Below are 27736 nucleotides of genomic sequence, written 5' to 3' on the forward strand. Positions count from 1 at the left end.
AAATGCAGTAACATCAAGAAGTGTCCCATAATAAAACTTGCAGAATTTAGCCAAACACTACTGGTAGAATTGTGCATGTTTGACCTCAGTCATAGAAAACTCTAGCCCAATGTAAAATATTAGCTGTTTTCTTTCATAGGATAAAAGATAGCTAAACATTTGAGATTTTGCCGAGGGGCTTGCACACATTTCTGGCCTTCATAATTATTTTCATGAAGTTGGCCAAAAGACTTTGCTAAATGCTAATTTTATAAATTTATAAAAAATGCAGCAAAATTTCTCATAACAGCTAAATATCCATTTGTTACTGCTTTTTTAAAGCCCTCCATGCCAAAATTTTCCTAATTAACAGTTTGTGTGTTTAAAAAGTAGCTGCAAGTAAGGATATCTGACATAAGAAATAGCACAACTATTTGGTGTACCATAGCTGCTCCTGCTGTGGTACACCAAACTTCTAAGGTACCTAGTAGCACACCAAGTGTACCACACCTGTGGCAAGCACTGAAGGCACTTCAAATTCTAGGCACTTAGACCAAATGGGTCCCAACAACTCCTCATACACATGGCTAAAGGAAGGGGCATTTAACTAAGGTTGGCCAAAAGGGGAAGGTTGCAAATACTCTAGCTACAGTGGCTTAGACAGTTGCAATTTAAGGTGGAACTACAGTGGTTCCTAGTTGGGCTTGGTGAGGGGAGGGCTGTGGGTGTTAGGGTTCCTCAGGTCTGGGTGCCTCTCTAGTCCAATCTCTGCTAGAGGCAAATAGGAGCTTTCAGGTTTTAAGGCCAGGATCTGTTAGTGGAGTGTATTATTGAGGCTCCTCTGCAGTTGCTTCCTGCCCAGTCTCTGCTGCTTGCCCACAGGTTCTGCACTACCTGATCTGGTTGCAATATCGACCACTCACAACCTGTTCATGCACAGTATGAGCTCTACCCATAACTCCCCTGCATTCAACTTCCCTGCTACTCCAAATTTACCATGCAGCCACCACTCCTTCAGAGCAAGATTATTTGCTGGGTCAGGTTCTTCCATAGAGTTGCTGCTTCCTCCCACTATGGACCAGGGGAATGGGATGACATCCATCATAGATGGTCAGTGGGAAGGGAACTGATGGGAATGGTAGTTTCCTGCTTAGCCGATTTAAACAAAGCATTCTGCGAGACTCCTACATGTTAAAAACAACAGTAAGTCAGATACCATTTGCAAGTTAGAGATAATGGCACAGAAGAAGTGAGGCAGATGCCGGGGAGGGGGAAGGGGAACAAGACTACATCTTAAATCTGTTTTCCACTATTGTAGCTATTGTTTTTATATATCAAGCACATATGGTTAAAATACACTATTCAGATACACAAAATAAAACCAAGTACAGCAATTGTTTCAAGATACAACATTTTGAAGCAAAATAGTGAGCTTCCAAAGAAATACAATGCCCAGTTCTGTAACAAAGTGCAAAAAGTCAGTACAATCACTTCTATGAAAATATTTCCTGTTTAAGTGCACATGTGCAGGTAGAATGTCAGTGTGCAACCAGGCGCTTACAGGCCACTTACATAAATTTGTCTACATTTAATAAAAAACATAACATTTCTACTCTTATCTTTGAGATTAAAAATTGTTGACAGTTGAGCTTGCCAGCATAAAAGCCTGGCAGTTATCATCCTGAAGTTATAACAAAAGTAGGGTGGACCAGTACTGCTTTTAGGTCTTAAGCCATATGCTATGTAGAATTGGGCACCTACTCCATACTCACTTCAATTCTGATCCACTGTGATTTGTTAATGTACAATACTAAAAAAATTCAACACTAGACTTCCTGCAAGCTTATAGGTGGAAAAACCACCAGGATGGATTTATAGCAAAAAGCAAGAGTAATGGTTTGGCGGGGATCTCTCAAAACACTTAATTTTCTACTCATATATTCCCTTCTACGATGAAATCTCCCACACCTTCAGCCTCAGGCCCCGTCAATGCTTAACTTGGAATAGAATTTGGAAACTGTTTTTGAATGTATTTCCAGCAAAACAGGCCAAAAACTATTCAAAATTAGTTTTGTTTGGAACAATATTGAAACTCACTTTCCAAATTCTATTCCAGGGCCAGTGTACATAGCATCATAGTCAAAAGTTAATACCAAAGCTACAAAAACTTTAGCTGTATGTCAGAAATTACCAAATTCCCCACACTTTCAGAATATTTATCAAGACCAGTTGTTGTCCTACCACCAACCTTCCCTGTGATCTAATAGATCATTTTTCAGCATCATCTCGGTCTCAGTAATTATTACAGCTTTGACTAACTAGTTCAGCGCCACAAAGAACACTTAGCACATTAAGGATGAACCTGCTATGGACAACCATTCCCAGAAACATAAGCCAGCAAAACAATGCAGTCCCCTGAAGTTTCCTTATGCCACCCCATAAAAGGGATTCATCTATTTGTGCAAATTTTGTCTACTAAATTTCAGTGATCTGCATTTTTTCATGTCAACAGCATTACTTTAAGTAGCTGATCTGCAGATTGCCCACCAGGACAAAATTCACTAGTAAAATGTAAAATTTCTGTTTATATGGGATAAGAAAAATGTTAGGCGTGGGCTTGTGTCAAATTTCAGATCCAGATCTGAACTTCAAAGTTCTAGGGGCTTGGGTCCATCTCTAATATACATATGTAAAATATACGTACACTTTAAAGCATGTGCATGCAAAGAAAAAAAATCTTGGTGCATTTTTCCTTAGGCAATGTTACAGGCAAGGATGAATCCTAACAAGCCACTTTACAAAACCTGCAGTGGCCACATAGCATCCTGCCATCAGGCAACATGCTTTTACTTGCACAGTTATAATGAGTATAGGTAAGGCCATGTATGTTCAGGATTTAGGAATGACAGATAGAATTGTCTTAATGTGTAACAATCCTTTCTCAGATTGACTAATGCACACAGCTTTCCTGATCATCCTGATTGTTATTGTAGGGCTGTTGGTAACCTTACATCATCAAACCTTTGGATGCATATTTAAGATAAAATAAAGTTAGTCAAAGGAACATGTCAGTTTCAAGCTTCCAGGGTGTCACTACAAACAAAAAATGATAACATTCAGCTAGAGTGCCATCTCAAACTTTCCCTAAAATCATTTTTTAACTTGATTGGAACCGTTATTTTATGTTCTCTTGTAGAAATTTGAATGTGAGGGACCAGATCCTCAGCTAGTGTAAATCCACATTGATTGTTCCCTTGACATGTGGGGCTATGCCAACTTGCACCACCTGAGGATCTTGTCCAAGGTCTTTGTTAGTAAATATTGTTCTTTTCTGTCTGCTAGAAACACTGATTTACTTCCTAGTTTCTGACAGATGAGCCAACAAAAGCTGCCTTGTTTGCTATCAATATCATCTAAGCTGTTGTCAATAATTATCAGCAGTATTCTACAAATAGGGATTGTTCAGTGGCTTGTGCTCTCTTTGCTGTCTACAAAAATAACAGGCGTGCATACATGAATATATATGTACGTTTCTCAGAGACAAAGTGGTTAAGCTAAAAAAATTAGGATTGAGAGGCCATACTGCAGTAGATAAATTTAATGTAGGCCATATTCTAGGACTAAAAGATTTAACAGTGTGAGTACTGGAAAACAAATTTCCATAGCTGCTCCATGTCCTCCATGAAGTACTGATGCGCCAACAGATCAGAGAATACTGTCCACATCCTACCACAGCACAGATTGGAGAAGTATGTGTGTTCCTGTGAGACTTTAGGCCTAATTATTCCTCAGTGAATGGCAAGGTTCCCATTGACTTCAATGGGAGCAGGATGAGGTCCAAGCTGAGGTATGTTGAACTAGTTCTATAGTTTGTGTTTAAAGGTAATGACTTATTATTTTCTTGGTCAGATTCATTAGTGAAATTGTTGTTTGTACATACTCCAAATAATACAGCGTGAACTAAACCAAAGAAACATGCTCAAGGGCAACGAAGTGGGGGTTTTTTGATTTGTTTTTGTTTTAAATAACATGCTTTTGAAAAGCCCACAAGGGAATTAGGTGCCTAACGCCCATTGACTTTCAGTAGTTCAGTAGGAGTAGGGCACCTAATTTTTTTCACATGCTTTAGAAAATACAACCATTAAACCAACATACCCTTTTCTAACATTTAAACAGATCTTGAAAGAGTAATTTTTCCATCTGAACAACAAGCAGGAGAAATTTAAGAAGATATGACCCCAATTTTTAAGAGATAATGTGATAAATATATTTGTTGTTGTGTATGTGAATATATACTGTTTAGTTTGCTTTCCCCCCATCATTAGAAGCAGTGTAGCTAGAGGGTATAATGAGGATGCTTTACGTTTATGAGTTTTAAGTGCATTATTACAGTATATTTTACTATCAGACATTGTGTGCTTTGTAAAATAAAGAGGGTTGAAAAAAAGCAATATATACGGAAATGATCTGCAGGAGACATCAGATATGGACTGATTATTTTGAGGATAACCCTTTGTTTCTCTATTGTCTACTTAACTGCATGATGCCAGATTTTTGTCTGCTTGTATGTTCAGAAATTGCATATATTTGTTTTTTTGCCCAACCTTTCTGATGAACACACAAATCCTTTGCATTTAAAAGAAGCAATTAATAAAATACAAATTATACTTCTGTACCGAGTTCTCATAGAGAAGCAGAAATGGTGGGATCCTAGATATATTTTTCATTGTAAAATTCAGTACAGGACTACCAGCTAGTCGTCGTCGTCATCCTCAAGTTTAAGCTTCTTTGCTTTAGGTTTGTTCTCACAATGGCGCCGATTCTGTGCTTTTGTCTTCTTTGCAGCAGAGTTTTGGACAGTCTCAGAAATGTCTTCTCGTACGTTTCCACCAATCCCTCCAGAATTAGAAGACTGAGGAGATTTGAGCTGTGGATCATAAACACAGCTCAATTAAGACTAAGACTCTCTTTCTCCTTCCTCAATACATATTGAGAACGTACTATAATGATCAAGCTTTATTAAGGGTGATGTAAAGAGGAGTTCTTTTTGTGGCCATTGTTCTGCTCCTTTACAACAGCATCTGTGAGATGTTCCTGTGGCAAGTCCAAATTTCTTCAAAAGATAATGCACACAGGGCAGCATTAACAGTGTATTATGCTGCACAGTACCTGCTACATTCAGAAGAATGATGCAGCTGAACCTGAAATACCCCTTTAAAGGCAGTAACATCTAAGACAAATACATATGATGTAGCAACAACACATTCTATTAAGCTACTGTATGTAAATACTTGAGATTTTCAGACTAGTCAGAGTAATTATTTCACACATTCAAATGACCAATTCCTGCTAATGATAAAGCCAACATGGCTGTTGAGTAACCAATTGCAGCCTCATTAGAACTGATTAAGGGTCCGATTCTATAAACTCTTGCTCACATGGCACAGTTCTTACATGAGCAAAATGTGGCAGGATCTGTACCTGTTTTAACTTTATGTCCAAATAGCTATAGAATGTAAGTGGTCCCTAATTTAATGGAAGTGCCACTCTTTTGTTAATCTATATTTTAATTGGGGATAGAGAGGCAAGTTGAAATAGCATTTACAGACTGATTCAGTTATATTTAATAGTGATTACACAGCAACAATTCTTTTAAATGAGTCTAAACAGTGGTCCAAGTTCTTGTTACATAACAAGATGTTAATTCCTATTACCTCAACTAAAATTGATAGCATTGCTAAGGATTTGTATAGGTATAACTGGAAAACTTCTGAACTTTTTTTTTTTAAATCTGTACTGAACTTTTTTCCCCCTCCTCCTCACCCTCCTACATTTTGCATCTTAAGATGTGTAATTGGAAAGACACTACTGCCAAAGGATCAAAAGAAACAAAAGCAACAGAGGGTCCTGTGGCACCTTTAAGACTAACAGAAGTATTGGGAGCATAAGCTTTCGTGGGTAAGAACCTCACTTCTTCAGATGCAAGTAATGGAAATTTCCAGAGGCAGGTATAAATCAGTATGGAGATTACTTGCATCTGAAGAAGTGAGGTTCTTACCCACGAAAGCTTATGCTCCCAATACTTCTGTTAGTCTTAAAGGTGCCACAGGACCCTCTGTTGCTTTTTACAGATTCAGACTAACACGGCTACCCCTCTGATAAATGAGGTAGAGGGGGAATACACTGAGGAAAACATTCTTAATTTTGCACATAATAAACAGGCACTAACCAGCTGTGGTAAATACTAATGGAAAAATAATCATACAAGTAGTCAATATATATACACAAACAAATACCTTGTCAACACTTTTTTTGTTTGATCTCCCTTGCATGGTGATAACATGTGCCTTGTTTTTCAGCAGATCAGCTTTGGGTCCTATTTTCAAGTAGGATATTGTAGCAAATGCTGTGAAACTGAAGTCTTCTCTGCAAAAGTTAAGCCACAGTCAGAGGAAAAAACTGGAAACAGGAGTAGAGTGGGCAGAATAGATATAAGGGAGAAATGTGGAGACATTTAGGAACTGTTATGAACAGATGCCCCACTAATTCCTTGATCCTGTTGCACCTATGCAAGCAAATAATCAGTGAATTCAAATGGGAGTTGGCAGGATTGGCTCTTACAGTGGGCACTTTATACCTTATTTCATTTTGCTGAGTTTTCAGCACTTCTCATTGGTCTAGTGGTGTTCAAATAATAGGATATCTGGACACTAAGTGAGAAAAAAAATGTTTTGACTCAGTCAACCTTCCTGTCCACTTAGGCTCAATGAGGTCAAGTGTGTAAATCTTTTGTCATTTTTTGTTCATGATAGAAAGTTAGGATCATGGGATGTCAGTCCCATATATTCAGAGGTCCTTATTTTGAAAAGAAAGCAGCACACGTACATGGAATAGCAGTGTCATTTTCATTGTGTTTTCTTAAGTCTCACATGCCACAGTAAACCCCTCATACTGCAATAGGTTCTGCACAGGCAACCTTCTTTGCCCATCTCATGTCAATGTGGTGCTGCACAAGTGCAGCAGTCAGTTTGCATCCGTGGCACTTGTTGCAGGGTTGGGGACTATCATTAAAAAATTTAGTATTTACCCCTCCACCAAATAAATAAATAAAAAGCTGCTTTTTTTGTTTAAACTACAAAAGCAAAAGTGATACTTTAAGCCAAATTTCTATTTTTTTTAATTTTTCAACTTTTCTGTCTTAAAAATGAGAGATGATTTTTCAAGAGTAAACAGAAAAATAATATTCTGTGCAAACTTTTTATAGCCAGATTAGCAGCTTCTGAAATGAAGGAATTGCTAAAACATCCACTACTGTGATATTATCACAAAACAGCACTGTTGCAGAGATAATAGTACAGTAAAAGTGTTGTTATCCAGCGTGTGGGGGCAATGGGGGTGCTGGTTAGGGCACGGGAGGGGTTTCAGGGTGCAGGATCTGGACGGTGTTCACCTCGGGTGGCTTCCCGCAAGCAGCGACATGTCTCTCAGATCCTAGGCAGAGGCGCAGCCAGGCAGCTCTGCGCACTGCCTCTGCCCGCAGGCACTGCCCCCACAGCTCCCATTGGCCACGGTTCCCAGCCAATGGGAGCTGCGGAGCCAGCACTTGGGGCGGGGGCAGTGCATGGAGCAGCAGGGACAACTGGACACCTGGCAACCCTATTGAAGATTTGTATTGGGAGATATCAGAAATGCCGGTTTTAGGGCTTTCTGGATAACACAGCTTTTACTGTAATTAGTAGATTTCAAAGGAAAGAATGAATGGTCACACATACTTCAGATACTGCTGCAGAATGAAATGGGCAATAATCCTCTCCAGTTCATCACGAGGGAGTGTTGGAGGAACAACATCAGCCACTCTTAACTTTGACACACCTTTGCCCAGCCAGGCATCGATTAATTTCAGTGGAGTGAGTTTTTCACTCATCTTATCCGCTTGCTCTAGTATTCTGATTAGATCCCTGCAGTATCCTGTTACATCCATTCTCTCAAACGCTACAAGGAAAAGAAGAGGACTAGTACTTCAAAACAAAGCATACTGTGCCAGAGGTGTTACTTTTCAATAAAATATAACAATTCTATACTGCTGTAATCTTTTGAACTCAGATGTTTGAACAATACATGATAATCACAAATCACATTTATGCTTGTACTTAATAATTTAATCTCCAGCCCAGAAAAGACTTTCATATATGCTGAACTTTACACATTGAATAGTCAATTTCAGTGGCATTACTCAGAACATAAAGTTAAGCATGTGCTCAAGTCTTTGCAGGTTCAGGCTGGTTATTTTGTCAGTAATCTGAAACGCTGATATACTACTGAAGCTTTTAGGATTAAAATTCTACCTAGAATTCAAGACCTTTCTCAGCTACCTTCTAATGGGAATAGGAACAACACTGACATTTCAAATAATAAAGCTGATACATCCAGCTAGTTTTTTAAAAATGGATTTCATAGTATCTTGTCATGAATAAGTCTCCTAATTTAGGGTAAAAAGCAATTTAAATCTCATTTGGACGTGTAGCGTGACTTTAGTGTTTTTGTTATTTGTGGCATTTTGCTGACTCACAAGCTAAGTAATATATTATTTGCAACTGGGTTCTCTCTCTCCACAGTGGTATTTATTCTGAAACATTTACAGAGCAAAGTAAAGTTACACAGAGCTTTACAGCATATAAATAAGACATTTCTTGTCTCAATGAGTTTACAGACTAGAGACAGAATACACATTTTTTTAAACAGAAAAGTCTCAAACAAATTTATTCCAATGGGAAAAATGGATAAAAATGGCTGAGACAGACTGTAACAGCATCCAATGTGGGTCACTGAAAGGAGTGTCTTTTTCATGGCAAGTTGCACAGACCCCAACCTAATGTTACTAAGGTAAGTTTCTGCACTGGCATGACTGTGTCAGAAGACTGAGAATAAAATAGCAATCAGACAGGTCATCCTTCAAATATTTTTCACTGACCAGTTCTTATTAGACACAGGTCCAAACGAAAACCCAAGATCTGAATATCCAAACTAGGCTTACGTTCAGTTCCAGATCTAAACTTTACTGTTCAAGCCTCATCTCTAATTATTATCTAATACTTCAATACTTACAAAAAAAAATAAAAAAATAGTATTGTATACAAGCAAATTCCAAAAATTGTATCCCAAAGAAGTAATTCAAAAAAATCTTCCTACGTGTCTCTCCCAGCCCACCATTTGAAGGGGAAAAAAATAAATAAATAAATAAATAATAGAGTGCGCACAGGGAAGGAAGGTAATCTAGTGATCAGAGCTGGGGACTTGAGAATCAGGATTCTCGGTGATTTACTTCAAGCTGATACTACACCTGGCTATTGCGATATTTAGATCGCTCTGAAATCTTTGGATGACAGGTGCTATGTAAATGGTAGGACTGCTGTGTTTGGATTCCCTCCTTTTTGAGTACTCTCTGTATTCTTAATATAATTACATTAAAAAAACATTACTAAGAGATTGCAAAGAAAAGCACTCAGAAGTTACAAAATGCCAGAATTAAGGTTGCCTGTAACCTTCGTTCTGCCCCCTTGTGTATATGTATGATGGTTAGGGCTGCAGATTTGTCATGGCACTTTTTTAAAATCACAAATCAGAGTCGTCATAGTTAATTTAGTAAAAGTCACAGGTTCAGTGACTGCTCCGTGATTTTTGATTAAAAAAATGCCCTGACAAATGAAATTTAACTATCCTACTTCAAAATTATAGTGTCCCAGTGCCCTTGTCCTCCATTGCCTCCTCACCCCACCAAAGGGGCACCAACTGCTCACGGCAGCACCTCTACTCTGGCACTGCAATAATAATCCTGGGCTGGTGAGAGGGGGATCCTGGGAAGTGGGGCATGAGCCTGCCCCACACACCTCAGGCACAGGTGGCAGTAGCTCCCGTGTCTTGCAGGGCTTGGTTCGGCTCACTACCCCGGGTGTTGTGACCTGGCACTCGGGATGACAGCACTGCTCAGGTTTGGCCCTTCCGGCTCTCTGTCGTGACTGGGTCAAATTTGAGTGAATGGAGCTGCAACCCTGTGCACCTGGTTATAACACCACTCACTCAGATTTGGCTCGGCCATCCCCCCACTTGTCACAGAGGGGTGGCAGAGCCAAACGTGAGTGGCACTGCAATCTCACGTGCCAGCCCACAACGCCCAGCCCCATAGGATAGGAACTGCCACTGTAGGATGAGTGCAAGGTGGGCTTGCTCTCCAACCTACTCCCCCCAACCCACCAAGAACCTTTCCACAGGGTAGTCAAACAGAGAAGCCACAGTATCCATGAGTTTTTCCACCACCATGACAAGCCTGTAGCCCTAATGTGATCAGTCTTTCAATACATGATATCACACTACTTTTCCCACAGGACCCCTGCCTCATTCAGTGCAAAAGTAACAGAATAATTGTAGGTGGTCATCCTCTATGTGGACCAGTACTAGAGGGGGGGGATGACACACACACTTTGCCAGTGTGTTTAATTGTTGATAGCAGAGGAATGGTGAGATACTGGAGTCTTTGATTCCATTCCAGGCTCTGAAAAATAGCATGCTCTAGTGGGCACAGACCCTTCTGCCTGTTCCTCTTTCAGTCCCATCCCCTCCAACCTGTCCCTATCCCAGTCCTGTCTCTTTCCCAACCCTGGCTCTTCATCCCAATCCCATTCTCCTTGCCCACCACAGTCCCAATCTGCACTCCTTAGACTTGCCTCCCCACCATCCCAACTCTCAGTCTTCTTTCCCAGTCAGTCCCAAACATCTCAACTCCCAGTTTCTCTCTTCCCCCACCCCCACCAAGCTCCATGTCCCAATCAACTCCTTTCCCTCACCCCCAATCTCCACCTAGTCCCCTCTGCATTTAAATCAGGCACCTTTCTCCTCCATACAGCCTGGGCACCAGCAGAGAGCCATTGAGAGCACAGCCCAGACAGCCTCCCTGCTCTCAGTTCCAGAGCCTGGCCCAACCTCAGTCCAGAGCAGCAATTACAGGGAAAGTCCTTTTGATCATCCACAACCCTGGACTAGAGCATGCTCAGCTGCTCTGTGGGGAACACGTGTGCAGTTTGATCACACATAGGAGGCCTGGGGGCTGAGCATGCCCAGTGTGAATGGAGTCTTTAGAATTCAGCAGCTAAAATCTCTGAAGTCTCTACCTGTGTGAACTTAATTTTTTCAAAGAGAAGGCAAATTTGGGCAGATTTGCACAGGGACAGCAAAAAGGCACATCTGACACAAAAGCTACCCCTGGCCAAATTTCAAGTGCCAGCTGCAAAGCATTAGGGCACTAGAGCTTCTCAAAGAAAAGGACATCAGAATATATTTTAACATGGGCAAAACAACATGTTCTCCCTTAGTCTAGTTCTTAAAAACAGCTGAACTGTTTTGGCAGAAATTTAAAAATTCAGCGTAAGGAAGATACCCAGCAGCATAGAACATTTTGGCCCAAATGGTTAAAGTTAGGCAAATTTATAAGCAAATTAAAACAGGGTCTTGCAATGGGAAGCGTTGAGCAACCTTAATAAACAGGCAGTGCCACTAGCCTGCCTATATGATTGACCTATTATTTGAATTCCCCTTTCAAAAGACTTTAAACACCTTGTCTAGACTGGACATTTCTTTGAAGCATATAGTAACCCTACTATCTGCTTTCAGATTAAACATCAGTTTACTTACAAAGCTTCTCTCTACAGCAGTTATCACACATTTTGTTGCAGTTTGCAGAATCCCACACTTCATCAAAATGCTGAGCAATCAATACACGGCGACACCTGAGAGTATAGATATATTTTTAGAGATGAGGCAAGAGTAAGAGGAGATTGTAAAATGCAGATGCACATATATATTACATCAAATGAATGGTACAGAGAAAGTGACTTAAGTGATCCTACCTGGTCTCATAAAAAGAAAAAGGGGTCACTCAAGAAGTACACAACTGATGAAGGAAATACTGTTTTACACAACATATGAATATCTATGGCATTCACTGCTATGACTGTTGAGTGAACAGCTTATTTAAATAGGAAAGAAGATTAGTTACATGAAAATGAACAGCATCTGCAATTCCAGTAAGTAGGATGAAAATGACAAGGACTATTGATTGATTCTAATGCTTCAGAATATCAATTGGATTGTTAGATTAGGCCAAGAAGATTTTCCCCTACCCCTGCTGTACAGTATTCACTAACTGGCCAAGAACATTGTCAAGGGCAGGAGTTCCACCTTCTTCTGAAGCATATCAGATTAAACAGGATTTTGATCCAGTATGACTATTATGTATTGATATCTCAAAGCAAAAAAAAGCAAAATGTTCCGGTACATACACTGAAAGGGGCTTGAAACCTACGTGCTTTAGGCTGACTTGTATTACAGCTGTAATACAACTACTTCTACTTCTTCCATGCACATTTTTAAAACAGCGAAAGACAGTGAGTGGTAAGTTAATACTCTTATTTCATATGCTAGATAAAATGTGATGAGCTTCAGATATACAAATCCTGGCATATGTGATTGTTCCTTATTAATAACTTTTCTTCCATGTTTATAGATATTTAAAAAATAAAAAACAATCAGAAAGCCAGAATAACTTACTTGTTCGTGTTGTGGCAGTAGGATACCATATCATATAGTTTCTGTTGCCCCACATTCTCCATCACTACCATGCTACTGATTCTGAATATATCTCCAAAACCATAATATAAAATGCAGTCAGCTTTCTGGTCATCTCGACCTACAATGCATTTGAAACAACACCATTTAGACTTCTCATTTAGACTTTTCACAAGTTAGGAACAAAAAAGAAATGTTTTATGAACATGCAACTGTGACCCGAAAACTAATTAATGCCAACCGGCAAGGAAGTGCAGAGGATTTACAGGAATCTCTGGATTCTGTATGTACGTTCTGGTTCCAAGAATGTACCGTGAGATCTCAAAATGAACGCCAGTGTCACACTGGTCATCATTATCACTGTGAAACGTATGCAGATACTATGTAAGGAGTTATGTACACACACACACACACACACTGAAAAATATGCTCTCAAAGTCTATATCAAGGAGGCTGCCTGACAGACTGGAGATGTCTATCCATTTAGATGTAAATTGAATATTGTACCATTCACAATAGGTCCCCTTTCACCACTCTGAAGTGAATGAAAATGATGGATTGTAAAATGAACCAACAGGAAGAGAGAAAAAGCAGAGGAAGAAAACATTATCTTGAGGTGCATATCAAAGTTTTTCTTGAGTACATTTGGGGAGACAAAGGGGATGCCCAGTCATCCTCCACTGAGGGAGTAAAAGGACAGCATTTTGCTTCATGAAAAAGGTGCCTCAACAGGCTTGGTTGAAAATACTGAAGAGAACTTTGAGTGAAATAAACTTCTTTAAAACAGATTAATCTGTTAATTTAGTCTCTAGAACAGGGGTTCTCAAACAGGGGGCCAGGACCCCTCAGGGAGTCACGAGGTTATTACATGAGGGGGTCGCGAGCTGTCAGCCTTCACCCCAAACCCTGCTTTGCATCCAGCATTTATTATGGTGTGAAATATATTTAAAAGTGTTTTTAATTTATATGGGGAGGTCGCACTCAAAGGCTTGCTCTGTGAAAGGGGTCACCAGTACAAAAGTTTGCAACACCTAGAGCAGTAGTTCTCAATTACGTTTTATATGTAATCATTTCCAATATTCTTACTCACCATTACATGAATCTCCATACTTTGATGATAGATATATTTATAGTGAAAACAAGAATAAGCTTAAGAGCTGTGGTATTAAGCCAAGTGTTGGGCCTAAGCTGAATCTTATAAACTGGTGTGCACTGTTCCCTTGGGACTAGCAGGACCAGTAATTCCGTGAGTGTTGAGGGACAAGAGGCTGGAGGCAGCAGGGAATGCTCCGAGCATTCAGGGGTTGGTGTGTACCCATCGCTACCTGTACAGAGAGAGTGAGGTCTGCAGAGGCATGGAAGACAGTGTTTGTGCTCCCAGAGTCTGTTGGTTTCAGAGCACTGATCCACAGCAGGCAAGGAAAAACTACTTTATGCTAAGGGCAGGTAGTGGTGAGGTGCCTCACAACCCTGGGTACTCCTGGTGAGTGTCAAAGCAATCACACAGATCATATAAAATGGAACAAATTCTGCCCCTATATACTTGTGTGTATGCAAACAGGCTCCACAGCTGTATGACAGAGAATCTGGCGTACTCTATCAACTGAGAGAACTTTAAGAATTTAATACCACATAAAGCTTAGGAAAAGAAAGATGACTTTACCGTATTCTTATATAAATAGAAAAATACAGATGATTAACATTTTGCTCCTTAATCAAAAACTGCCAAAACCAATCTATTCTATTCTGCAGAACTTAAATTTAAGGCCCTTTTATGGCTTAAGTACAGTCTTAATGTGTACATAGGAAGTCAATGGAAGCAAAGCTAGGCAAGCACTGCGCTTATGAAAAATACCTCCCTAAAAACATGCATTGACATTAATCCAATTCACACAAATTTTTATATCAAATATTTGTCGCCTACACAATTTCAGCCATTTTATTAGGCCTCCAAGAGGGCCAACAAAAGAGAATTTAGTACAAAGGCAGCTGTTTAACTGCAACTATACCTCCTGAGCTATAGAGAATCAAACCCTCAAGTGTTGCTATCACATTGTGGGAATACTCTAACAAAGCATTCTATTTAACAACAATTCTGCTTTATCTAGCTAGGATGAGTGACAATTTTTCCTTTTGATTCCTGGTAGGACTACGTACTGTTGGGTGTTCTCATGCACTTGTCTCCCATTCCCATAACCTTGGCAAGGCCTATGCAGCCGGAGTAAATGCACCCCACATGGAAGAGTGAGTCAAATCAGTAGTTACATGAGCAATGGCATAAAACTTTCATAAAACAAGTTTAAGTAGGTGTAAGCAGCACCAGTGTAATGTGAATTTACACTAAACATCTAAGAGCAGCAGTGAGAGCCATTAACTGGTGGTCCCTACCTCATCAGCTTTAATTCATCCACAACATCATCTCCGACACTACCTGCAAACAGTTCAGTACTAGTACAAGCAGATGCAAAATCCCATTGATTTCAGTAGAAGTTGTGCCTTTCTTACACCAGTACTGAAGCTGATGCCTAACACATACATATGAAGAAAAGGCAGTGTTCAAATCTCAGTCAATTGCTTCACAACATCTTCAGAAACCTTCCATGTAACTTCAAATCCTGTCCCTGAGTTTGTGCATTACTACCGAGCCAAAGGAAAACCAGCAACTGTCCAGCCTTCCAATATTTGTGTATCACTGAGTTTTCCTCAGTTTATGCTGTTGCATTCTCTCTCCCCTACTATGGCACTATTCCCTCTGAATCAATATCTAACCAATGCTACAGCAGGTGCTAAGGGGTATTTCTGTGGGAGATGTCATTTTTCAGATGAAACAAAACAGAGGTCTTCACTATTTATGGTCCTGTAAACATTCTTTTAACTCTGGTTACAATTTGGTCAGTACACTAATTACAATTCTCCCTGTAATTTCTATTAGCTAGGATGGTATTATTCACTTTTTGCCCTCAGATGATGTGTAGTGTTGGTGTGCACTGGTCAATAGCTGATGCTCTATTCCCAGTAGGTGGCTGCATTTCCATGTGAAAGAAATGAATCTCGTATAGAGCTCATAGATCACTTGAGAGAGTTTGGGACGAAAACCATGATAAAGACATGGGTCAAACATTCAAGTAAAAGTTATACAAAGAGCACACATCTGATCAGCCAACAATCTGCATGTTATGAAGTAATTTGGTAACAATGGGTGACAAAACAAGAATCTGCTAAAAACAAAAGGCAGAGGGCCAGATTTTCATTTACATTAAGGCTCTTTTACACCGCCCTGGCAGTGTAAAAAGCTCTTAAAGTGAGTGTAAATGTAATTTATGCCCACTTTAAGACCTCTAATTGCCAGAATGGTGTAAAGGGGCCTTAAGTTTAAATGAGAACCAGGCCAAAAGCACAACATATATTAGCATAAGAACTGTCATACTGGGTGAGGCCAATGGTCCACCTAGCCCAGTATCCTGTCTTCCAACAGCAGCCAATGCCAAGTGCTTCAGATGGAATGAACAGAACAAGACAATCATCAAGTGATCCATCCACTCTCCACCAGTTCCAGGAACTGGCGCTCAGCAGCTTAGGGACACCCAGAGCATAGGACTGCATCCCTGACCACCTTGGCTAATAGCCACTGATGGACCTATCCTCCATGAATTCATCTAATTCTTTTTTGAACTCAGTTATAGTTTTTGCCTTCACAACATCCCCTGGAAATGAGTTCTATGCATTGACTATGCAGTGTGTGAAGAAGTACTTCCTTTTGTTTGTTTTAAACCTGCTGCATATTAATTTCATTGGGTGACTCCTGGTTCTTGTGTTATGTGAAGGGGTAAATAACACCACCCTATTCACTTTCTCCACACCATTCATGATTTTATAGACCTCTATCATACTCCCCTTAGTCACCTCTTTTCCCAGATGAACAGTCCCAGTCTTTTTAATCTCTCCTCATATGGAAGCTGTCATACCCAGAATCATTTTTGTTGCCCTTCTCTGTACCTTTTCCATTTCATTCATATATTTATTTATTTTCCCCCTAGATAGGACGACCAGAACTGTGGGCATACCATGAATTTAAATAGTGGCATTAGAATATTTTCTCTTTTATTATTTATCCCTTTCCTAATGGTTCCTAACATTGTTACCTTTTTTGACTGCTGCTGCACATTGACCAGATGTCTTCAGAGAACTAGCCATGATGACTTCAAGATCTTTTTCTTGAGTGGTTACACCTAATTTGGACCCCATCATTTTGTACATTTAGTTGGGATTGTTTTCTCCAATGTGCATTAGTTTGCATTTATCAACAATGAATTTCATCTGCCATTTTGTTGCCCATTCACCCAGTCTTGTGAGATCCCTCTGTAACTGTTCGCAGTCAGCTTTGGACTTAACTATCTTGAGTAATTTTGTATCTTCTGCAAAACTTTGCCATCCCACTGTTTACCCCTTTTTCCAGATAATTTATGAATATGTTGAACAGCACTGGTCACAGTACAGGTCCTGGTAGGACCCCATATTTAGCTCTCTCCATTCTGAAAACTGAACATTTATTCCTATCCTTTGTTTCAGGTCTTTTAACCAGTTACTGATCCAGGAGAGGACCTCCTCTCTTGCCCCATGATTGTTTATTCTGCTTAATAGCTTTTGGTGAGGGACTTTGTCAAAGGCTTTCTGAAACTCCAAGTATACTATATCCACTGGATCATCCTTTTGTTGACCTCTCCTCAAAGAATTCTAGTAGATTGGTGAAGCATGATTTTCTTTTACAAAAGCCATGTTGACTCGTCCCCAATAATCATTTTCATCTATATGTCTGATAATTCTGTGCTTCATTACAGTTTCAGCCAATTTATCTGGTACTGAAAGTAGGCTTACTGGTCTGTAATTGCTGGGACTGCCTCTGGAGCCTTTTTTAAAAATTGTCATCACATTAGCTATCCTCCCGTCATCTAGTACAGAAGCTGATTTAAGTAATAGGTTATATGCCACAGTTAGTAGCTCTGCAATTTTATATTTGAGTTCCTTCAAAACTCTTGGGTAAATACCATCTGGTCCTGGTGACCTATTACTGTTTAATGCTCTGTGTCAACATACTGCAATTACAAGGTTGTGATGGGATGTACAAACCCCACACTGGGTCTGAAGGGGTGAAGGGACAATACTGGGCTCAGGTAGCCCCACCCCTCCAGACCTACAAAGCACACTTCAACTGGAAAGGAAGCTTAAAAGGGGAGCAACTCAGCTCAGAAGCGGGACGAAGACAGACTTAACCTGCAGGCTCTTGAATAAGGGTGCCAAAGAAGCCTCCATGTGAGGAAGAAGACTGCCTGCTGAGACCAGTTGGGGCTGAAGGTTTAGTTGTCTTTTCTTTTACTTATATTGGACTTGGAGATGCTGGGGGAGGACGTGGGCTCCCCTACCAACTGCCCTTGTTGCAGGAGGGGCATAAACTTCATTTCCACCCCACCCCTTTCAGTGTATAAGGAGTGTCTATTCCTTATACACTCTAGAAAGGAGAGGGTAAGGATGTTAAGAACCCTGACTTGAAGATAAGCCACATACAGGGATTAGGAACTGGACTGAAAGCCTTTCCCACTGGGAACCATGAGACTAGAAACTGGGTGTGTTAACCACTAGGCCACCTGGCCCTCTGCAAACTGTATTACAATGGCATAATGACGAACACGAGATTATTAGTTTATGTAAGTCTATTCCCTTTATCAGAAGAAGCCAACTTGTTCACAATACCTGCACGTCCACTCTCTTGATAGTAGTTCTCCATGGATTTGCTCATTGAATGATGAATTACAAACCTCACATCTGGCTTATCAATTCCCATGCCAAATGCAACTGTTGCCACTACGACCTGAAACAGGAGTATAACCATTAAACCATCAGGATACCGATCTATATAGTTATTTAAGTCAGATAATTCTATAGAAATAATTGTATACCTAACCTGTATTTCATTGGCTGCCCATCCCTTGTGAACTTTGGTCTTATCTTTGGGGTCCAGATTTGCATGGTAAGCATCTGCCTTAATTCCCAGTTTCCGCAAACTAATGGTAACTTGCTCTGAGTCCTTCTGTGAAAAACAGTAGATAATTCCTGTACCAAAGAAAAACAAAAACAAAAAACCCCACTTTTTTATGGCAATGAAGTGTTTAAAAAAATGTAAGTGAACTTCATGTTCGTGCAAGGTGCAGGATTAATAGGCTTGAAGATAACATCCCCTGTCTGTCTAAAGGAACTGACAAAACATGGGGAAAGAGTGCAAAACTTCCCAACCACTAACTTAATAATATGCTTGGTCATGCAAAACCAGAAAAAGCAGTTCAGTCTCCGCATCAATTCCAATTTTGGACTCTCTGCTTAGATAGCAATGGTATCTCCTTAGATATCATTTATAACAACAACATGACAAAACCACCACGGTCTTATATAGCACTTTATCAGTAGACCGCAAGGTGTTTTACAAACAGCTCAAATTAGCTCATTTTACAAACAGGAAAACTGAGGCCTTGGCTACACTTGAGAGTTACAGCGCAATAAAGCCGCCCACAGTGCTGTAACTCACTCCCCGTCCACACTGGCAAGGCACCTACAGCGCTGTATCTCCGTGGCTACAGCGCTGCAGGTACTCCACCTCCCCGAGAGGATTAACAGCTGGTGCAGAGTGGCTGAGACACTGGTGCTCCAATGTAAACGGGGAGTAACCTTATTACGCAGTGATTGACCTCTGGAAACGCCCCATAATCCTTTTAAGTGAAGGTTCCTCTCTTTGTTATGTTGTGAACTCCGGATGCTCCGGGAGCTGCTTATCAAAAAAAACAAAACACAGCTACTGTTTGCTGTGAATGAGTAGAGGCAGGCAGGCAGGGGGGCTCCCTTTAGAATGCCCACAGCTAATGTTTGCTTGAAGAGAGAGAGGCGGCGCGCGCGGGGGTCCATTTCGGCAAGCGGCTGCTTATCTGGTCTGTGAGGAAAAAACAGCTGCTGTTTGCTTTCAGTGAGTGAGAGAGGGGTGGAGGAGGAAGCCACCTTCGTACAGCTGAGCAGGGAAAGCGCTGCAGTCTGTCCACACTGACAGCTGACAGCCCACTGGCGTGGCCACATTTGCAGCTGCATTGGGAGCGGTGCATTATGGGCAGCTATCCCAGCATTCATGCGGCTGCAACGTGCTTTTCAAAAGGGGGGGGGTGGAGTGTGACAGGGAGTGTGGGGGGAGAGAGAGAGTGGGTTTTTGGGGTGCTGAAAGTGTGTCAGCACCCTGCTTTGCAAGTTCCGACACCCTGCTTCTCATTCACTCACTCAAAGCAAACAGCAAAATGTTTGCTTTTTCTCTCTGGTACGGAGCTTTGAAACGGCACTTCCGCATTCCTGGAGCCAATCACAACAACGAGAAGAGTGGCCACTTGATAAAAGGATTATCACAGCGCAGCAAGCTAACTCCTCGTTCACATTGACACCCGGGAGTTGTAGCCACTATGCTGGATCTCTTATTCCTCTCGGGGAGGTGGAGTACCTGCAGCGCTGTAGCCAAGGAGATACAGCGCAGTACGTGCCTTGGCAGTGTGGACGGGGAGTGAGGTACAACGCTCTGGGCAGCTTTATTGCGCTGTAACTCGCAAGTGTAGCCAAGGCCTGAGAGTTCATTCAAGAGCGTAGCAATTGTCTGGTTTTGCCCATATACACCTCTACCCCGATATAACACGAATTCTGATATAACGTGGTAAAGCAGTGCTCCGGGGAGGAGGGGGCGGACGACTGCGCACTCCGGCGGATCAAAGCAAATTCGATATAATGCGGTTTCACCTATAACGCAGTAAGATTTTTTGGCTCCCGAGGACAGCGTTATATCAGGGTAGAGGTGTAGTAGTTTATTGGGGCATTTAGTGCCCTGGATGAGCTCCATCACATGTTGTAAGACCCATGGATCTTGAAAGGTGTGTTGATCATTGTAGCAGTGAAGATAGATCTGCAGGTTTGCATCCCTTGTTCTGGCAGATTCTGGTGCCGCTTTGAGATGGTGTGTCCTGGTCTGTGGGGAGCTTGCCTCTGATGAGGAGCTTGGAGAGGTTGGTGGGTAATATGAAGGCAAAGAAGGGGTTCCCCATCCTGAAATAAATCTTTCCTGAAGCCCCTCCTCTGGCCTTCATGCTCTTACTAAAGACACTGGATTTATTACAATAATCTGTAACCCGTAACCCTCTTTTTTGTCCTATGACTACAGGGGTATTAATGGGCCATTTCACCTTGAATGGTCTCTTAGAATGTGCGCTTACGCTAAACTATCTGTTCAATCTTGTATTTAGCTGTGACATGCTTAGTACCATTCCCAGACCTGAAGAGGAGCTCTATGTAAACTCAAAAGCTTGTCTCTCTCACCAACAGACATTGATCCAATAAGAAATATTACTGCACCCACCTTGTCTCTCCATTTTCCAAAGCACTTTCATTCTAACAGGGTATTTCGCAGCACCTTTAAATTACTTTCATAATACAGCTCAACCTATTTTAAGCTACCACTGAAAAGAACTTCAAAATTTTATTATTATATGTATTGGAGTAGTGCCCAAAGACCTAATCAGGATCAAGGCCCCACTGTGTTAGGCTTGGTCTACACTTACCCCCCAAGTCGAAGTAAGGTACTCAAATTCAGCTACGTGAATAACGTAGCTGAATTCGACATACCTTACTTCGAACTTACCGCGGTTCAGACGCAGTCCACGCGCGGCAGGCAGGCTCCCCGTCGACTCCGCGGTACTCCTCTCGTTGAGCTGGAGTACCGCAGTCGACGGCAAGCACTTCCTGGTTCGATTTATCGCGTCCAGACCAGACGCGATAAATCGAACCAGGAAGTTCAATTTCCAGCCGCCGAACTAGCGGCTAAGTATAGACCAGCCCTTAGGCACTGAACACACACAGGAAGACACAGGCCCTATTCCAAAAAGAGATTACAATCTAAATAGACAAGACAAATAGTAAGGGACAATACAATGTTGGAAGTACATATCTTGTTACTTTTGTTTTGCTTTTAAATTGGATACTTAATGGAAGGGGGTCTTCTGATAGTGATGAGTTCTCAATACATTTTGGGGATACTTTAGAGCAGTTCCATAACATAGGAGGTTGCTTAAAAAGAAGGTCTCTTGTATAGGTTTCACTGGACTGTATACTAATTGTTGGGTTAAAGAGAAATTCAGGTCACCATAAATGGAAAGTCATCTATTCTTCCAGACCATCTTAGCAGCTTTGGACAAATTTTCTAAATTCCTGCTGCCGAGCCCCTCTCTCCTAGCTACATTTTTTTTTTTTTTTTTAAATAATCAGGAATTTATCCCTAGGAAACATCAAAGTGATTATTAGTTGTGGATAAGAGCTGAAATTACTCAATTCAGACAGCTGCTCCTGGCTTGAAATTATACCGATAGAGGTATGTAATACATTAAATATACAGATCCCATATTTTCAATATTTACAAGTCAAACATTTTATTGTGAAATCTGGATACAAGGTGGCTCTATCTAGACCTTTAACCAAATTTGAGAAGTTGATCGAGGAACAAAACGTTTAATTTCTAAGATGTATACATTTTTGATTCAAAAAGATGTTGATAAAAAAATACAGCCAATGAAAAGATGGGAGAGGGATTTGGACAAAGAAATTGATCTGGAGGAGTGGGTCTCTATATGGGGAAGGGGATATAAATCTCCAATTTATAAAAGTTACTGTATAGATGGCATTTCACTCCAGTTTACATCCATCAGATTTTTGTTATTAGGGAGGTGCTCTGTTGGAGAGGTTGAAGGGAAAATCGGAACATACTTGCACACATGATGGTTGTGTCCAGGAATTAGATTGTTTTCACAGGAAATTATTAAAGAGAATCGTCTTAGGACAAAATGCCAGCTTCCAAGAGATCCCGACCTGCCTTATTTAATGCTCCAGTAAAGGATCTACGTTTTACACAGAACAAATTAATTCATTTTTGACTGTCAGCAGCTAAACGATGTATTGCACATTATTGAAAATGTGTAGATTCTCCACCCTCCCTAGAATTGTGGCTTTGTAAAATATGCCGTGTCTTTGTACTGGGAAACCTCTCTCAAATACATACACAAGAGATGCACCAAGAGGAGCACTGCTATTTAGAAATTTGTTCACTGTTTCTAGCGTATTCAGAGGAGGAGGGCTCCCCAGCCAGCAACCTTTAGCCAGGTTCTTTGAATATTAACCTGATCCTGAACAGTGATATACCATTTATTATGTTACTGTTTTATTGTAACTTCGCCTTAAATAAAAAGTTAAAAAGCATTAGTTTTTATATTGTTTACCTGAGAGCCCTTTGTATCTTCCATTGATGATCTTAACAATGTCCTCAATGAAGTCCTCACTGTTTGAAGGTTTTTGACGAACCTGAAAAACATAATACACACACACACACACACACCACATTATGTATATTACCAAAGAACTCTTAAATGGCCATTCAGCCAATTTGTTATACTCCTATTACTATACTCCTCCTAATACAGTAAACTCATCTATTCTTCCCTTTGATTAATTTAAATTTATTCTACAGTTTAAAGATCCATCACAACTAAAAAGCTCATTCAGGAGCTGTCCAGTAAAGAATGTGAAAGGAACCACAGAAGTCCCCAACTTTTCAAGACAATTGCACCAGTTTTCTAAACTAAAATACTGGCTGTAGCAGCCAGTGCTTGCCACCTGCCATTCAATTATGAACATTCTCGTCTGCTAAACCCCACTCTCACAATGTATGGAGCAGCCCAAATTCTACTAAAAGCTAAAAGATACAAATTTTAACAAGATGTCATGGTGAAGCACCAAGGCCCAGCTCAGAAGCTAGCTCATTAAATAGGAAAGGATAGCCTCCAATATTACTAATCACAAAAGCCTTGAGTTCAGTACCAGTTCACAACTCCTGGTTCCCAGCTACTGTTTAGAATCAAGTTGGCAAAAAGTAGTTTGAAGTAAACTTTAAAAATAAAAAAAATAATAATAAAAAGATCATCTAAGACATAAGCAAAGCAGACCAAGAACACAAATACTTGGATAATGGGGGGGGGGGAGGGGGGAAGAGAGAGAGAACCTAATCTAATTGTTTAAGATAATCTCTTTGTATTCAGGGTTCTTTTTGTCATACTCCTGAGTTTTCTCCCCGCCCCCACCTCCACTTCTTTGCCTTTCATTTCTTTGTCATTTCCTCAGACAGAAAAATATTCAAGAAAAATGAATCTGCCAGAGATTTAGCTTGGAAGGATCCTGTGGGAATTAAACATTTCCAAAAAACCCAGAACAAATTTAGCTATTATTTGTCCTCAAGATAAATTAACTATTAGAACACTATCTTCCGGGAAATAAATCACCACCACAGAAAGGAGAATATTCTCAAAGGCACCTGGGGCAGTTAGGAGCCAGACTCTGAATGAAGTCCTAACTGTCGCTGGTGCCCTCATTCTGCCCCAGAACTATAGAATGAAATTCTGTCTTCCAGAAGGCGTAACATACTGATTGTTCTGTATTTGTACAGCACCTAGCACAACGGTGTCATGGTCCATAACACGGGCTCATAGGCACTACTTCAAATCAAATGAAGTCAATACATACCTCATAGTAAAGATTGGGCCGATTGAAAGATGCAGTAAAGGTAATGCATTTCTGAACACACAAAATTTTCTGAGCATCCTTCAGAACATGACTTGTTGCAGTTGCAGTCAACCCAATCAATGGAGCATTGGGAAATTGTCGTTTTAAGATACCAAGTGACTTGTAGTCTAAATAAGAATAAGGGAAAAAAGATTTGGTTTCTTACACCACCAGTGATATATTAATACATCAAATCTGCAGCAAGTTAACAAGTAATAACAGAACTAATTTACAAATCCAAATGAAGTGATCAGCAGGCAATGCCATATTGACATAGTGGAGTGACTGGCCTTGTAATAGATTTTTACCTAAATTCAGAATGTACTGTTTATTAAAATGTATTCAAGTTAAGAGAATTAGAAAACAAAACTAACATTAAAAAAATCTAAAACATTCATATTTTATATTTTGATTTGTGTCAATTCTAACAAACAATTGCTGTCATCAGCAAAAAGAGATAAAGCCCATTATGTGTAATTTGTAAGCAAGACTTTCTTTAGTAAGAAATTTAAAAGAAAAGAAAAGTCCAGAAAAAGTTTAGTAGATGATACTGTAGTCATCTGTACCTTGAATCACAAGTTCTTTCATAGGCTGAGAAACAGCATTGATAAATACTAGTTTTATGCAGCGGACAAGACACGAGACCAAAATGCTGCACAATTTTTCTTCTTGTAAATTACAATAGAGGTGACTAAAGTGCATTCCATGAAATTCCACCGTGTAGCTATTGTATTTTCACCTTCAATACAGAGGTATTAAGCACCATGAAGAGAGTTACACAGACTTGTATTTTCCACAGGAAGCACATCTATATTAGAGATGACAGCCACAATCTGTTCCACTTTATGCAAATAAGGTGCAACTCACAGTCCCCTGGAAAACTGCCAATGTAACCCATAGTTAAATGTCCCTGACTTAAATGAACTCGAGCCTTTAGACAAGGCCATAAATTATTTGTGAATGGTACCGAATGAAATTAAAAATCTTTGAGCCAACGTACAAGTATTTTCTGTGTCGTGTATCATGCATAGACTTCACTATCAAAAGGAAAACATTTCCCCTCATTTCAAGCTTAACTCCTCATTTATGCATGCTTGAATAACTTTGCATACGTATTTCTGGATGGGCATACCAGGCCTGAAGTCATGTCCCCATTGACTACAACAATGAACCTCGTCCACAGCAATACGAGTGAGTCTCCCTGCTTGATAAGCTTTCTCCAATTTTGACATAAACATTTTGCTTTTTGCAATCTTCTCTGGAGTAACATAAATGAGTTTTAGCTGCGAATTCTTATCCAGCATTTCATTGTGAACCCACTTTACATGTTCCTGTTAAAAAACAAAGAAGGAAGCTGGAAATGGACAAACCAGAATATCATACTCCTGTTCCTTAGTTCTAGAATAAATTGTGGTTCAATGCACAAAACACACTGCTACACCCAGCATAGGACTTTGCAGGTGATTTATGTAGATACACATAAAGTGATTATATTTTAAAAACAAATAAATATTAGCATTATTTTAGAAAAAGGATGCAAATATACTCTGAATATTTATACTGTATTATTTAGGGTCTTTATTTTCTTTGTAAAATATCAGGTGCCACCCACATCTCTGCTGCTACGTTTTGAGAAAAAATTCCTTACGCAAAACAAATATCCCAGACTGTAATCTTTATTATTGGATTTTTGGAGACATTCATTTTTGAAATTTGTTAGACCACATCAAGCCATTAATTCATTAGGTCCAGTACCCTGCCTCTGAAAGTGGCTACTATCTGATGGTAGTTACCAAAAAACTACACACCCACACACAAAATGCAGCTAGCCATTTCCATAATGCCATATAACTGGGGAAAAAATCCTTTCTGCCCTTTGTGGCAGTCAGCTTATACCCAGAAACAAGAGACTTGATTCCATGTATACGAGTCTACATTACTAAACATATTACTAAGTAACACAGTAATGTCCATCTTCTTTTAAATCCAGAAATTTGAGAGGTATGGCCAAAGAAAAAACACTTTAGTATCAAAAATGTGCATAACTGCAAAATATTTTTATGTCACTAATGCAGTCCCACAAAATTCTATTCACTTCATGTAAGATTTTGGCTTGTTTTATTGGTTTTAAATAGGATTGCAATATATTTGATTTAGATTAATATCATCATGGTAAGGATTGGCAGGAAGATGTCCTTTGGCTTATAAATTTTCATTACAATCATGCAAAACTGAGCTAGTCAATAAGAATATCCACATAATGTTCATAAACAACATGAATAAAAGGTAACAATGTCGCATGGCAGTTAAACATACCTTACTGCTTGAAGCATTTAATAAAGCTGCAGAAATTCCCAGCTGTTCTAAAACCATTAGCTGATCTTCCATAAGTGAGATCAAAGGACAGATCACAAGTGTGAAACCTGAAACAAATAATCATTCATCTTACTTATCTAAAATATTTAGCTCATATGATTTCTCACTGCAGACTGAATTGAAACAAATTACTCAATTGCAAAAAACAAAAGCACAACATAAGAACTAATATATCTAACCAAAGGAGGTTGGGTATACAGTGGCCATATAAAGGGGATTAAACAATGCTAAGCAACAAGTTGGCCCCTTTTGTAAAAATTTGCTTTTTTTAAATCCAAGGCCAATAAAAATGGTTTCACAATTAAGAAAAAATAAATATCCCAATAAAGCAATTGTTGTTAAAACACATTCCTCTGCAATATCTGAAATCAAAGCACTTTAGCACTAAGAAAGTGAAACTGACAAAAACAAGCTAAACTGGCTTCAATGATTTACATTGTACAAACTGAAATTCAAGAAAAACAGAGCAAATTTAGTGAGGTAAAAATTGATTTTTAAAATATCTCACTTTTAATTAGCTAAAGATGTTGTTAGGAATCTAGACAAAGAAATTTGTTTAGAACAAGTGCTTGGAAGATCTGTGCCTATGTTTTTAAGCCGACAGTGTCCCTTTAAAGTGAAATACAGAAAACTAGTAGAAATATATTTCTAAGATAAGTTTTTGTCTCAAAATTGTTGCTCTTTCTTCCCATTATTGGGAATTATGTTCCTTATTCCAAATAATACTTAGCATTAGACTATTTTATTTACAGTAACAAAATATAGCATTACATCTCTACAACTAATCAGACAAAAAAGAAAACTGAAATCTATTTATTGGTACACGACATTTATTCTCATATACCTTCAGAACATACTGCAGGTAACTGATAGCACAAACTCTTTCCACCTCCAGTAGGCATGACAAGAAATATATCCTTTCCTGCCATTGTAGCATTTATTGTTTCAAGCTGCAGAGACCTAAACTTCTGGAGTTTAAAGCTATTACGAAGTGCAGCTTTGATCTTCTCACACCATGGGAAGTCTGTAAAAAGGAGCAAGCAGTAAAAATACATTTTATAAGTTAGAACATCTAAAACATAAAAAGGAA

The 27736-nt window shown here is 39.7% G+C and overlaps 1 protein-coding gene across 4 annotated transcripts in view; it reads right to left on the bottom strand.

Moving 5' to 3' along the window:
* Window positions 1-1279: 1279 nt before the first annotated feature.
* Window positions 1280-27736, bottom strand: part of RECQL (RecQ like helicase) — a 32612-nt gene continuing 6155 nt past the window's right edge. For all 4 annotated transcript variants that reach the window (XM_024203255.3, XM_024203254.3, XM_024203253.3 and 1 more), the window contains 12 exons: window positions 27491-27670; window positions 26587-26693; window positions 25403-25601; window positions 24232-24398; window positions 22935-23016; window positions 18557-18705; window positions 18346-18463; window positions 12580-12718; window positions 11665-11759; window positions 7752-7971; window positions 6276-6405; window positions 1280-4906 (listed from right to left, as the gene is read on the bottom strand). In XM_024203255.3, the coding sequence (XP_024059023.2) occupies window positions 4733-4906; window positions 6276-6405; window positions 7752-7971; window positions 11665-11759; window positions 12580-12718; window positions 18346-18463; window positions 18557-18705; window positions 22935-23016; window positions 24232-24398; window positions 25403-25601; window positions 26587-26693; window positions 27491-27670 (1760 nt within the window). In that variant the 3' untranslated portion in view covers window positions 1280-4732. The remainder of the gene's footprint in view (window positions 4907-6275; window positions 6406-7751; window positions 7972-11664; window positions 11760-12579; window positions 12719-18345; window positions 18464-18556; window positions 18706-22934; window positions 23017-24231; window positions 24399-25402; window positions 25602-26586; window positions 26694-27490; window positions 27671-27736) is intronic.

The sequence above is a fragment of the Terrapene carolina genome, unplaced genomic scaffold, assembly GCF_002925995.2.
Source record: "Terrapene carolina triunguis isolate 2854851 unplaced genomic scaffold, T_m_triunguis-2.0 Scaffold112, whole genome shotgun sequence".
Classification (NCBI taxonomy): Eukaryota; Metazoa; Chordata; order Testudines; family Emydidae; genus Terrapene; species Terrapene triunguis.